We start from the raw sequence: 14,589 nt of genomic DNA, 5'->3' as shown, positions 1-14,589 counted from the left end.
TTCCCCTCTCTCTTCCCCCCCACGGGGGGCTCGCGTCCCGATTCGACTCCGGCTCCGGCTCTAGCTCCGGCCCGGCGGCGGCGGCGGCGGCGGCTGAGAGGGGGGCGGAGGGAAAGAGGGAGGGGAGCGAGCGGAGAGTGGGGAAGGGGAGGAGGCGGGAGCGTCCCGGCAACTCGGCGGAGGCTCTGGGGCAAGTTGCGGGAGGACCAGCCGCCCGGCGGCCGCGGGCGAAAGGCGCTGTGAGGACGGGGCGCGGGAGCAGCGGCGGCGGCTGCGGCGGCGGCGGCAGCGCCGGGAGCGGGAGGAGCAGCCGCCGCCACCGTCACCACAGCCGCCACCTCAGTCACCGCCGCTCCAGCCGCGGGGCCCCGGATCTCTCAGCCTCAGCCGCCGCCGCCGCCGCCGCCGTCGCTGCCGTCGCCTCCTCCTTCTCCTCAGCGGGCTCTCCCTCGCCCCCGCCGCGGCTTCGGCTTCGGCTCGCGAGGCCGGGTTAGCAGCCGGGCCCCCCGCCCTCCCCCGGGCCCGGCTCCGCCGCTGCTGCCGCGGGCCCTCCCTCCTTCCCTGCACCCCGGCCGCCCCCCCCCCCCAGCAGCCGCGGGCGGGGAGCGCGCCGCCCCCTCTTCTTTTCCTACCCCTCCTTCTCTCTCCTTCCTCCTCCTCCTCTCCCTCCTCCTCCTCTCACTCTCCCTCCTCCTCCTCTTCCACCTTCTCCTCAGCAGCCGCCGCCGCCGCCGCCTCCCGCTCCCGCCCGCGCGCGGCGGGATGGACGATCAATCCAGGATGTTGCAGACTCTGGCCGGGGTGAACCTGGCCGGCCACTCGGTGCAGGGGGGCATGGCCCTGCCGCCTCCCCCCCACGGTCACGAAGGGGCGGACGGCGATGGCAGGAAGCAGGACATCGGCGACATCCTCCACCAGATCATGACCATCACGGACCAGAGCCTGGACGAGGCGCAAGCAAAGTTGGTTTCGTCTCATTGAACATCTTTTGTGTGTGTGTTTGTGTGTGTGCGCGCGTGGCTCCCCCCACCCTGCCTTCTTCCCGTGGGTTGTTGTTGTTGGGGTTTTTTTTTTTGCTTTTTTTTGTATATTCTTTCCTTTCTTCTCATCGGTTCTAAACTGTCTTAGTAGCTTCTTTTAAAAAATGAACTTTGTTCTATAAATAAACATTTGATCCTTTTTGGGGGGCTCAAATTTCCACAACACCCCTTTGGAGGCAAAAGGGGGAAAAAGTTGCTCTTAGGAATTTTAAACCACACTTCACACAGGGCTTGTTGCAGATTTTTTTTTTTAAGGCAGGAACCGGGGTTGATGGTGACTTTTGCCGTTTTTTTTTCCTTTTATCTGTCGGCAACCCCGTTGTGATCCTGTCACAGTGATTTAAAATGACAAAATTGACCAATAAGTGTCTGCTGAGAGAGACTGTGATTTCCACTTGAGGAAGTATAACTTTCTTTACTCCATCAAGTCCTTGTGTTGGGTAGTTGCCTGATGAAAGTGACAAGACATTGTTGCTTTTCCCACTTGCAACAGTAAATGTTTAAATCATAGTAAATATGAAATAAAGGCTCAAGATTCTGAAGACCACCCCACCCATCCCCCAAGTAATAAATCTGTTACTTGTTACCAGAAGAGAAAGTTAGGGGTTGTATCCCACACAGGTTAGAGAGAATTTTAACCAGGGCCAATTTGATGTGGAAACAAAACAGATGGAAAAAGTAACAGTCTTTGAACATACCTACAAAACTTTAACTGTCATTTATTTTAAAATGCTACTCTCTTCTATTCTTCCATCCAATAAATGATAGTCCATATATATGTCCCCCCCCCCATTTGTTCTTGATGTTCCCCAGTTAAGCTCCCTCACATTTCTCCATCCTCTCTACCCCCAGCACATGATATAATCATACCTATGTACGGGGCAACTATGCAGGGCTTCCCCTAAAGCTAAAAGCTGTCTTTAGAAATATACTCTGGTTTGTGTTAGCTTCTGTGGACCACAGTAAACCTTGGAAGACACAGATTTTAAGTGCTCACTTGAAGAAATCGCCATGTTATTCAATAGGTGATGCTAATACCTTTGTTTGAATTGTTTTTCCCCCCAGAAAACATGCACTGAATTGTCATAGAATGAAACCTGCTCTCTTCAGTGTCCTGTGTGAAATAAAAGAGAAAACAGGTAAGAATCCTAGTGTTACAGTGGTCTCAATGTGGCATTGTAACTACTCATTTGACTGCCAATCTAGGAGCTGCTACTTTGGGTACCGCCATCTTTGATCATTCTCTCTTTTTCCACCTCCTGATCTTGGGGGGGGGGTAAAGGTGGGGGTGTGTGGTAGAGAAAGCTGCAATAAATCTCGAGTCAATTTTACAATTCATACTCCCGATGTAAAATGAAATGTAGATGGAAAAGCTCATGTGTCATCCTTCTCAGGAGCCAGTCCCCTCTGGCTGCAATCAGGGAGCAGCCACTCTCCGTCTTTCCCTTTTCCTTGTTTGTATGTCAGTTTTTTCAAGGAGCAATGTGAGAGTGGATGCCAATTGCAGAGTCCCTGAGAGGAAGCATCGCCAGCAACTTTCTGTTTTACTTAGACGACCTTAAGCATCAGCTCTCTCAATAGAAGAATGTATGCAATTGAACATATCTCAGTAGCACATTTAAATTAGGCTGCTGAATGGGAAAAATACTTATACAAAGTATGGAAGAATAAACATGTATTTTTAGACTTCTCATACATTACATTTATATTAAATTCATAATTTCTATGCATGCATGAGAAGAGTTCAAATGTAATAAGCTTAATGTATGTTACAAAATAGGTAAGGCCATATAGAGGGTTAAAAACTGATTAAAGTTTTCAAGGGTATATTTCAAGGCTCTGGACCACCATATTAAAGAAAAACAGTTTTCAGGAGGAAAGGAATTATGTACAAATGCATTTTGAACACGCTTCGTAAATGATATTGATTTAATTTTTTTTGGTCCATTTGGAATTACAGTTTCTTAATCTTGAGGTAGTCATATGGGTTCAAGTCAGAAGCTTGTTAAATTTGGATAACTTTTAGTATGGATAGCACTGTTTGCCTTTTACGTGGCATAATACCAGGATGGTGTTAACTAAGTTTGAACATTTTATTAAGCATAATTTATTTATTAGATGTATTTAGTGTATTGAATACATGTTGTAGATGGAATTTCATTTTTTAAAAGTTGAGGTAAAGAAGAAAAGTTTAAAAGCCCAGTATATGTAAGAAATATGAAACTAAAAGGTTAAATATACTTATGGTACAGTTGAATGTAAAAATATTTATACATTGCATATAGTTTAGATTGTAGACTTATTGTTCTCATTTATGTAGTAGATTTTATCTAGGCAAAATATTTCCAAGAAAGTTGGTGTTTATTTGCTTTCTTAAAAAAAAATAACATCATCAAGGAACATTTATTAATTACCTAAATGGTACATTTTCATGTTTTTCTGAGAGAGAGAGGGAGAGAAGAGAGAGAGAGAGAGAGAGAGAGAGAGAGAGAGAGAGAATGAGAATGTTGGTTCTTAATGTTAAGGAAGGCATCCTAAAATATACATATATGTATGTGTGTGTGTATAAATGTATATGCATAAATACATATACACATAGTTATTTTGAGAATTGTGGGCATTTGAGATTGTTAACTTTATTTTGCATGTCATTTTTTAGTTACCTTTGGAAATCGTGGCCTGCTTAAATTACATACAAAATTTTTTATCTGACTATGAAATGAGACATCAAACATTAAATCACGAAGAGTCTTAGCTTAGAAACCTAAAAGTGCATAGTTCTCAGTAAATCATGTTGCTTAATGTCCAAGGGTTTTTGTGCTATCAGGACTCCACTTCAGTTTCTGCTGACAGCTAAGCACTTGGGTATTGACTATGTTGTGAATATTAAGATTGATTCTGCTTTCTATTGCATTATATTATGTGGGATAAGGGGAATGATATCTCTCCCTCCCCCACCCCCCCCTCCAATATATATTTTAATCACAGTTAAGAATCTCTCCTTTTTGACTTGTATTTGTTTCCTTGCCTTCTTATAAGTTTTTGCCTAACCAGCTTCAGAACCAATTGAAACTACCTTCCTTGTTTAGACGTACATCAGGCAGAATTCAATCAGGGTTGCAGAAGTCCTCAGGTTGCTTATTTGCACAGAGCTTATTTATAGCATTTTGAAAAGAGAATAGTATAAGTCAATTCCATGTCAAAGGTGAGTTAAGAAGAAACAAGTCTTTTCAGAGACAGGGATTCCTGGCAGAGAGTATTGGGTAGTTGTATTGCTATTTAAAAAGCAAGAGGCTAACTGACAAGGAAAGAGATCTTTATGATTTGAAAATGTTTCTAGGGATTTCAGTGATAACTTGTAAGTTGAGACTCTGCTTTTTATGCTTCAGCTAGTGCAGCCAACTTTGCAAGTTATCTCTTGTAAAATAGCTAAAAACCAACAAAGAGTAAAGGCGGTGTCTGGGCAATGGCATGAGCCTGCCAACCCCAGCAGCTTGAGAGGGACAGGATGGAAGCACCGAGTGATTGATGGGGGTGAATCTCTTTCTCTTGGGGGTGTGTGTGTGTGTGTGTGGGGGGGGAATCCCCCTCCTTTCTATGACTTCCACTTCCCCCTCCAAAACTAGTCCCAGAAGAGGACATACTCAGTGATCTTCCTTTTGAAATGAAACAGCTATATAGACATTAGTGTTACCAAAGCAAAGAAAACATGACATCAAATTCTATCTTTCCCCTCTTCCCCTGATCTGTTTTCATAAGATCGATATGGATGGATAGATGTTTCCATAACATTTTGAATTTGAATGATAAACATTTTGGGAGGATTTTAAAATCAAGGGTTCTTAACCTAGGGTCCATGAACTTAAAAGAAAAATGATATATGTATTCAATATGGCTGTTTTCCTTTGTAATCCCATGTATTTTGTTTTATACATTTAAAAACATTCTGAGAAGGGGTCCATAGGATTCATCAGACTGCCAAAAGGGTCCATGACACAAAAAAAACTCAACAACCCCTGTTTTGGATGAAACTTATTTTTAAGAACATACTTTCCTCCAATCATATTATTGAACTCTAATGTTATGGCCAGCACTTAATTCTTTAGCATCAAAAGAAGAGTTTAGCTTGTCATTTTTAATGGAAACCTGGGGTACTTTTGATGGCTCTATTCTCCATAATGGAGGAGTACTGGTGGTTGGAGGGGAGGGGGAGTGTGTCAGTATATCATGCCATTTCAATTGTTCCTCTTAAATAAGTAACTTTGATAGATTAATTTTATTTTTAATTGCATTTATTTTAGGGTTTGTCAGTAGAGCTGTAGTGCTTTCATCAGACTGAACAGTGGGTTAGTTCCTGATATAAATAAAGGGTTGAGCTTGAAAAACATACATATTTCCTAGGCTCCTCCCAAATATGAAAAACTATTTTTCCCTTCAGGATATCTATCTTGATTATATACTTTTATTTTCTTGTTCAAAGCTTGGGGAATAAGACATTATCTTAAAGTTTTTTCTAATATTGTATTTTCTTACATTGTTGTCTATGTAAAAAATGTGTCATACTATTATTTTTAGGTTTAAAGTCTTTTTTCATATCCAGCAATTAGTTTTCACATGTGACATTTGTATATTCTTAAAAGCAACCACTTAAAATCAAGAAAAATTTTCAAAAATTAGCAAAACCTGAATGAGAATTTTTTAAGCTTATCTTTTACTGATTTTTATTGCACATTTCTTATTAAATAGTCCTAATCCTAAGGTTGCATTTATATTAATGTTCACATTTGTTATGTGCTCTTGTATCATTCTTGGACACCTAATGATTTCAAATGTTGACATGCTTTTCTTGGTAAAACACTCTGTCCTCAGAGGCTTGACATCATTGGAAAAGCCCTAAGTTACGGTTGATTTGCTGCATGATTTGGTACTCTTGCAAATTTTTGTAAGAAAAGAAAATTACTTTTTCATTTATTTTCACATGAAGTATATTGTTGTTTAAGATTGAATCATTACTGTAGAAGAGAGCTCTGTCTCTGTATGTAGAAGGAAAGGCATGGATTTTTAAAAGATGCTATATTTATATAATATACATATGTACATATATGCACATATATCTTTAAAATACCCATACAACCTTTCCCTTTTTAAACACTAGGCTAAAATACTCAATGTTGATAGCTGCCAACCAAACCTTGATTTATTGCCACCACAAACCCTAAATAGCGTTCATTTACTAGTAATGTCTAATGGCATACATGATGGTCTGCCAGATTTGTAGCCTTTGTGAGGCTTATAAGCAGGACTGACTTGGGAAGATCATAAAACTTAATGAACTTCTCGACTGCAGGAGGTGTCCGCAGGGGAAGAGAAAGGCCTGCTTGGCTGGTTGGGCTGGTTGAAGTATTTTTTATGTCTAAAGAGAGGGAGAAAACGATCATTAAAAATGTTATACCTTTAAGGGCACCCTCCCTACAAAGAATAAGGGAAAATTTTAGATAAGAAAAATAGATAAAAGAATTCAGCTTACAAAATGAAATCTTTTTGGGGAGGGAGGAGGTGGAGGAGAGATATTGTCTACCATGTGAAAGGAAACCTTTTATTTTTATTGTTACAAATGTAACTAGCCACACAATGTCACCATTATGATTAAAAGGCTAGGTAGTGCTCTCAATCCACTACACGACTCCCTACTCAATTCTACCCAGAAAGGTTTAGAAACTCATTTGAGAATCCTTTTTTTCTGTTTGAATTGCCTTTCTTCAAAATGCTTAATCTAGACTCCACTCCTATCCAGCAATAAATAGAATAACTATATCACATTTTATCATATTTATACAGTGTTATGGCATACCTTTAATTTTTGCATATTAGGCTCAATTTTATACTAAATGAACACTAGCAAAATGGAAATGGCTATATATTGTGTTAGATATTAATACATATTACAAACATTACCATTCTGAATGTTTTTAATAGTACTTGAATATATTTATCATGTGTAGTCAAAGTTCATGCAACACATCTATCTTATTTTGCACATTATTATTCTAGTGCCTTAACGTTTTTAAGTTTTGAAATTTAATGTTGTTCTTTTTTAAGCCTTCTAAAGTTATAAAGTCTATTACTGATTAAGTAACAATAGAAATCTAAAGCCATCTAATCTTCCTAAATGTCAACAATTAATTATTTCAGTTTTCTATAAATATTTTGTGTTTTTTTTAAAGTAATTTCAGAATTTTTTTTCTTTCAATGTTTCCTCTTAATGTTTCTCTCACATGTTTGAGATTTTGGAGAATAGGTTGGGGGGTGGGGAGGTGGGTAACAAACCATAGGAGATCAGTTTTCTAACTTCGTTCCCCAAATGCTTTTTATCCTGCTGAAGGAAATTATATGTAGCATTCTTTCAGAGTACTTGAGTTTTATCTCAATACTTCATCTTTTCTAGAGCTTCATGTTTTTATTAAGTAAGAAATAAGTATTATCTTGATTACATGAGTTTGTGCTTCCTACATTTTGTCTCTCCCACCTCTACTTAGGAAAAAAAAGATAATATTGGGCTTTCTTGTCAATGCTAACTTCATTTATACAGGTAAAATTTTTTTTTGCCTTTATTTTTAGTGGGATTTGTTTTATTATGTAATTTGAAGTGCATTTATTTTGGGGGAATATTTTTATTATTTTGGAACTTTGCCAATCATATTATTTGGTGATAACATCTTTTTTTCCATCATAAGAGTGAATGGCGGTCCAAACTAGGATATGCCTTATTCTTATCTGCTACTTTTAAAAACTTTGAATATGATAAATATGTATATAAATATTCATCAGAGAATAGATTTTTCATTTCTGTATTTTTCATGGTGGAAATGTATTCTTTGGTATCTTAGCCAATTACTTAATGTAGAATTGAAATGTTCAGATTTTCCAAAAGGTTTTGTAGATCTCAATTTGACATTCAAGTGTTTTCTCTATATTTGTGTACTTCATTATAATGGCATTAGCTAGGGTTAAAACATCTCACAGCCAATTTGGTTATTAAGTGACAAGATTATACTTGGGGAAAATCTGTCTTTATTACTTTAGGTATACTATGTATTTTTACATAAGTGCCCATGTTTGTGTGTATTCAAAATAAATAATTAACATATATACGGGCAGATTTTAGTCTATTCTAATACTATTCTATTCTGTAGAATTTGGGTTCTTTATACTCTCCTAATATTACTAACCGAAATATATTTAGATAATACTAATAGATATTTATAGTCTCAGAATTCTCTTTTGGAGAAGAATATCTTATTTGTTTTTTTTATCAGTCTGGTTTTAGCCACTCCTTTATCAAGATGAATGGAGGGATTCAGATAAGAGATGATCCTTTTTGTGACACTTTCTTTTTACACCACAGGGCATGTAAGTGTTTAAAGTATGAACAGCATAAATCATTTAAATCTGTATTTAACTTAAATTATTAAAAGTTTGTCAAATCTTGCTAGCACTGCTTTTATAAAGTTATAGTGGTTTACCTATCAAACAAAAGTGGTGGCTATTAGTTCTGGTTGATAGTCTTATCTTTATAGTCTTCAAGTAAAATAATAACTCTTATTTCTAAATACTTAAAGAATTAGAAATGCTTTCTTCATAACCTTTGAAATCAGTACAACATGTATTCCCATTTTATAGATGAGAAAACATATACTTAGTCTCCTGGTATTATGATTCCCAAGGCCACAGCCCTTTCCACTAGACTACATTTACATCCAACTGTTCTCTTTATTTAGAGGCAATTTAAAATAATACCTGGTCTACTGAAAAAAAAAACCCAAAAAAGTCATTCCTTTAAGGAGGAAGCCATGTCAGAAGGAGAATTTCCTTTACCTTCAAAACTTGATTCTCATTATGGTTTTTGTTAGCAATGAGGATTCCCTGATTTTCATGGTCATTAACATAATCATGTATTTATAAATTTTGTCTGTTTACCTTGTTTTAACATTAAGCAAGATTTTCTGAGAATAATGTGGGAAAAGTATTTAAACTAGATTTTATATACTATCTCTTCATTCTTTGTTAATAATAGAGCACTATGATTGAGGATTGGAAATGGATAGTCATTGATGCTTAGGGTTTTTTTTTTATTCTTAATTTCTTAAGGAAAAAAGAATTAGTAAAATATTTCCTGTTGTCTTTATGGCTGGGGGAATAAAATTGGAAGTAGCACTTTGTCTCTTTAGGCTTTTGTGTTTTAAAGGCTTAACAAACGTAAGTTTTTAAAAGAGTACTCAAATTTTTTAAATGTACAGTTGCATCATATATTAGCTTAGGTTCCATAAGATACTAAAAATGATCTAGGAGAATCTATGTTACTGAATTAAAAAAAAAATTTTTTTTTGAGCTGATGCATCAGTTCTTAAAGTCTTCTTAATCTTCAGTGTTCAGCAGGTGGCTTTTTTGCATTATTATTATTTAAATAAAATTTTAAATGTCATAAAATTTTATCATGATTTAAGTGAATTAATTGAAACACCAGCAATTCCACAGTCTCTATATTAATGTTTGTAATAGAACAAAGGGATGCATATAGAAATGATCTTCAACATCATCTAAATTAAGATTCCAAACAGGCATTACAGATGCTGGTAACTTTGGCAATTATCATTTTGTTTGGTGAACAGTAGTAAAACAGTGTGCGGTAAAAGTGTTTAGAGAGAGAGGATAAATAAATTGAACAGTTTTGCAATGCAAAGTGGTTTGTGGTGTTTTTGAGGATTTCTTGGCTCTCTCTTAACTGCTATTGTGAGCCTGGAGCAGATTTCCCCATTGCTAATGCCCTAGAAGTATTAATTCACTTTGATATGCTAATTAGAGGGCATTATGCAAGAAATGAGATTAAGTGGCAGCATGAAGCCATTTGCCTGTCAGTAAATTGAGAGCTTTAGCATCAGGAGGAGCTTTGTTTTTTCTGAGTTTCTCTTGGTTTTGCATATAAATAAAATTGATTGAAAGGTCTAGAGAAGCTTCTAGAACATTGGTGGTTCTTTTCTTCCCCCCCTCCCCTGATTATTTAAACTTAATGTTAAAGCCTTTGTCTGAATATTAATTGATCTAATGGGAGCTATTGAACATGAAAATTGCATTGTTTCTGTATACTAAGAAAAGTAATGGAAATTTTGTGTCATCTGATGTTGTGGGTAGCTTGGAGGGTTGGTAGAGGTTGGGCCTTGGAATTAGGAAGACCTGAGTTAATAAAGTCTTTGACACTTACTAGGTGTGTGACTATTTCCTAGATGCTTAACCTTTCAGTGCTCCAGGCATTTCTCTAAAACTGTAAGTTACAGACAGTTGATGATCATGAATTGGCAGTCTGAATTGGTGGAGGAGGGAGCTTCCTCATACAGATTCAATCAAAAGTCTGGACCAAAAAAATAGTTGGAGATAATTTCCTTTCTGTTTCAGAGTTCAGAGAATCATAGGATGTTAGAGGTAGATCTGAGTCTTAGAGATAATCTAAGTCAACTGTCTCATTTTGCAGATTCATAAATTAAAGCCCAGAAAAGGGGAATAGATTTGTTTGAATAGCTAGTACACAATCCAGCTGGGGCTTGACTCAGGTCTTTGGACCCTAAGTCTCATGTGTTTGTGTGTGTGTGTGTGTGTGTGTGTGTGTGTGTTTTTCTGCTAGGTTCTATATTACCACTCAATTTTAAAGTATATACTTTGTTAGAATATGGATGAATGTTCATCTAATAAACTATCATTTCTATTTAATTATGGGAAACTATTACTCTGATGGAAGTCACAAGCATATTTGACCCATTTTGGAAGAGAGTTATTATACTAGCTATAGATTTTATTTAACTACATGAAGTGACATTAAATTAACATTAAGATTCTGACTTTTAATCCATAAAACAAGAAAATTCTTAATTAAGGCTTAAACTTTGACCTTGACTCAACCTGTTGAATGAATGTATTAATATATGTTTTAGATATATCAGTATATCTATATGTATATGTATGTATATATGTATATATATGTTATATCTAAAGAGGTGGTAGAAGTATAATAGAAAGAGCCAGGCAAGGTGGGCTTGAATCTGGGCTTTGACTAGATTCTGGGAAGTCTTTCCAAACTTTGGTTTCCTAATTAAAAAAATAGAGGTAATTTTATTTGCATTACCTACCTCACAATATTGCTGTTAGGAAAGCAGTTTGTGAATTTTAACATTCTAGATAAGTGAGTTGTTATCATATAAAGTCACAGTTGAGAATCCCCTTTGTATTTGATGGTAATGGAATGAGCCAAAGGTGAGTTTTCATGCTTAATTCAGAATATTTTTTAGTTTGAGTCAAGCCTTTGCATTTCTTTTCATAATTATGGTTGTGTTATTTTCTTTGTGTGTTACTAAAAATATATGGAAATGAATTTTCTTATATATTTTGTTTCCATGAGTCTTTCTTTCATCATTGTTGATTGCTCCATACCTTTCCTTCATCTATAATCCTTTTCTTTGTTTTCCATCAATCCTTCATAGTGTATGTAGGAAAAAGGGCAGAGGATTGCTTCTTCTTTAAATGTCTTGTGTATACTAATTTACTATTGGGGCTCTGCATCTGTTTTTCACTCTCACTATATGACTGGCCCACTTAATTTTCTAGACATACATGTCCTTGATATAATGTCTTTTATGACACTTCTCCTAGGCAAGTTATCTTTGGCTTCATGGAGGAGTTGGCATCTGAGCTGGGCTTTGAAGGAAGAGAAGGATTTCAACAGGTAGAGTTGAGAAGGGTGTGTGTTTCTTGAAGTTACTAAGCCATTATTGGTAGAATTGGTATTCTACCCCTCTGAGTTTGGTTATATAACAGAATATTTTGGATATGGGCAGTTGGTTTTGGCATCTGAATTCCACCACTGTATCTATGAATGTAAACCCAATAAACCATAACTCCTTTTCAGAGCCATATGGATTCTCAAACCATCACAGCTGCTATGCATGCGCACTGAGGAGGCTAGTTTCTCCTCAGTATGCATGTGTAGCTCCCATTAATGTTAATGGGAGTTCGGAATATGCATACAGAGAGGAGAATCAGGTTCTCTCCAGAGACAGAACTCCTGATTACATTTTCAGTGACGAGTACTTAGTGTACCTACACATTAGCTGCTTTTCTAAATGAAATCCTTGGCTATTTTTAATTCTTGTTCCCTTCCCAGTACTCCCCGAACTAGTTAAATCAATGAATCTTCATTAGGAGCTCATTACTTGCAAAATTTCATTTAAAACATATGAAGCTATTTTTGATTGAAATGGGAACAAAAAGCATTCGAAATTGCTTTTGGTTTAAAAGAGAGAAAGGAGGAAGATAGAAAAAGAGAGTTAAGAGAAAGAGATCCGAGGGAGGAAAAGAGAGGTGATGAGCTCCCCACCTCTTAGAAAAGTGGTTGATGGGAGAGGGGGTCAGCTTACTAATATTTTCTCAATCACTTTTTTATTACTTGCATTGTATTGGGGGAATTCCTATAAATTATTTTTTAAAAGCAAATGTATTAAAAACCACGGGCTTGTATGTATATCATGCCAAAGAGCCATTATTACTAGCTACTCCATGTTGATTTTGCGCATGAAAAAGAATAATTCAAGTGGTCTCCTGAGTTTATTTTCCTTTCTCTTTTCTTGTCTCTCTTTTTCCTTAAAAAACAAAAACAAAAACCAAACCAAAAAATCCCAAAATACCCCCAAAACCTAAGGATGCAAGTATTTGGAATTCATAGTCAAATATATCATTTTCAAGTTGGAATAGGACTGGAGCAGGAAATTGATTTTATATTTATTATGAAAGAAAGAACTCTAACACCACCAACTGACAAAAATCCATGTCTTAGTTTGGGGATAATTATTTGCAGATAGAAGTCACATTATCACTGATTCATATTTAATGCCGATTAGGAACACTACATGTTTGTAGTGAATATCTTTAATTGAACTAAGTGGTACTAAAATGTTGTATCACTGGATCTTGGTGCTGGGATTAACTGTCACCAGCAAGAACAAGTTACAATAGATTGTGCAATGATTCCTCTAGCTTTCAGGATGTATTTATTACCATTTTTGAACAAATTATACTAACATGAAAAGTTGTGTTTGAAATGATTGTGTACGAGATAAGGTGATACATTACAGCAATGGTTGGGTTTATGGTGCTTTATGCTGAGGCTTTCTCAAAAATTATAGCACAGCCCTGTCACTATAAAATCCAGTGATACAGTTGGTAATAACATACAGTGGAGGTATTTTTAGATTTTTACTTGTTATTCAAATACAGTGGGAACTCTCAGGTTTTCGACATCGTATTTCTTTCCTTTGTTAGAATCAGTGAAGAGAAAATCAAGCAAGCTCTTGGAACTGTGTGTGGGGTATGTGTGTTTCACTTTTCTGAATTACTTCTTGCTCACCACTTGTTAGAGCAGTGATGTGGTATTGATAACATCCTTGGGAACTTATTGACTTCTTGGTTTTTGACCTTTTGACTGTGACCAAGTATAGGAATTGAATGTCTGAAAATTAAATGATGGGCTCTTTATACATAAATTCTATGATGTCAGTATATTACACAAATTAATTTTTGTTTACCTAAATTTATTGCATTTTGTGTACAATAAAGGAAATATTTCTTTTCAGTATACAAGTTTAATAATAGGGTTTTTTTTAGCACTAAACAAATCAATTTTTTTTTACTCATTGGTATAACAAGTGACTATTTAATTACTGTGGTTGTTACATAACTTTCAAATCTCTATTATTTTGCAAAGTATTTCAGTGTTGTCTCATTGTCTAATATATATTATAATTGAGTTAGACACTTTGGATGTTTTCTTTTAATGTGAATTTGAGGGGTTTAAAGCTTGTATTTCTCTTTAGTGGACAAAGCGTTAGAAGTAGAAATAGATTTACCAATTTTGAAAGATATTTTTTTCCAGCTATTGTGATGGCAGAGAAGTAAGATCCAACCTGAGGAAGTTTTTCCTTTTCAGTTTTAAATGTCAAGATTGATGGTTAAGCTTAAATCTCTTCATTTTAAGACACTTATGTTATGCTAAGTTCTATACAGGAAGTAGGGAAGAGAAAGTCTCCTCTAGAATGTTTACTTTGGTTTAACCACAAATGTATCTGGCCTTAGAAGCAGTATAAGGTAGTAGAGAGGGTCCTGGACTTGTACTGAAGATATCTGAGTTCCTATGCAACACATCCATGGATCCCTAGGCAATTCATTTCATTCCCTAACTGAACCTCTGTTTCCTTAATTGTAAAATAGAGATCAGTACTATATTGGCCAACGTCACTGCAGGAAAACTGCTATTCCAAATATGAGCTGTTTTTAAAAGTGAAAATAATAGTAATAAAAATATTAATTTTGTTCTTCATTTGTCCTGTACATTTCTCTGGGTGTAGCTAAAAGAACATAGTCCTTAATCAGGAGACCTAGCTTTGTATCATGGGTCACATAAGGACTATTTGAACATGGGCAAGTCACTTGCCTCCTTTGAACTTCAGTT

The 14,589-nt window shown here is 36.5% G+C and overlaps 1 protein-coding gene across 2 annotated transcripts in view; it reads left to right on the top strand.

Moving 5' to 3' along the window:
• Positions 1-636: 636 nt before the first annotated feature.
• The window catches only part of PBX3 (PBX homeobox 3), a 311,413-nt gene continuing 297,460 nt past the window's right edge, over positions 637-14,589 (top strand). For both annotated transcript variants that reach the window (XM_043989758.1, XM_043989757.1), the window contains exons 1-2: positions 637-962; positions 2,106-2,179. In XM_043989758.1, coding sequence (XP_043845693.1) covers positions 763-962; positions 2,106-2,179 — 274 coding nt within the window. In that variant the 5' untranslated portion in view covers positions 637-762. The remainder of the gene's footprint in view (positions 963-2,105; positions 2,180-14,589) is intronic.

Source organism: Dromiciops gliroides, chromosome 2, assembly GCF_019393635.1.
Source record: "Dromiciops gliroides isolate mDroGli1 chromosome 2, mDroGli1.pri, whole genome shotgun sequence".
Classification (NCBI taxonomy): Eukaryota; Metazoa; Chordata; class Mammalia; order Microbiotheria; family Microbiotheriidae; genus Dromiciops; species Dromiciops gliroides.
The sequence above is the reverse complement of the archived record's forward strand: the minus strand, read 5'-3'. Positions and strand labels throughout refer to the sequence as shown.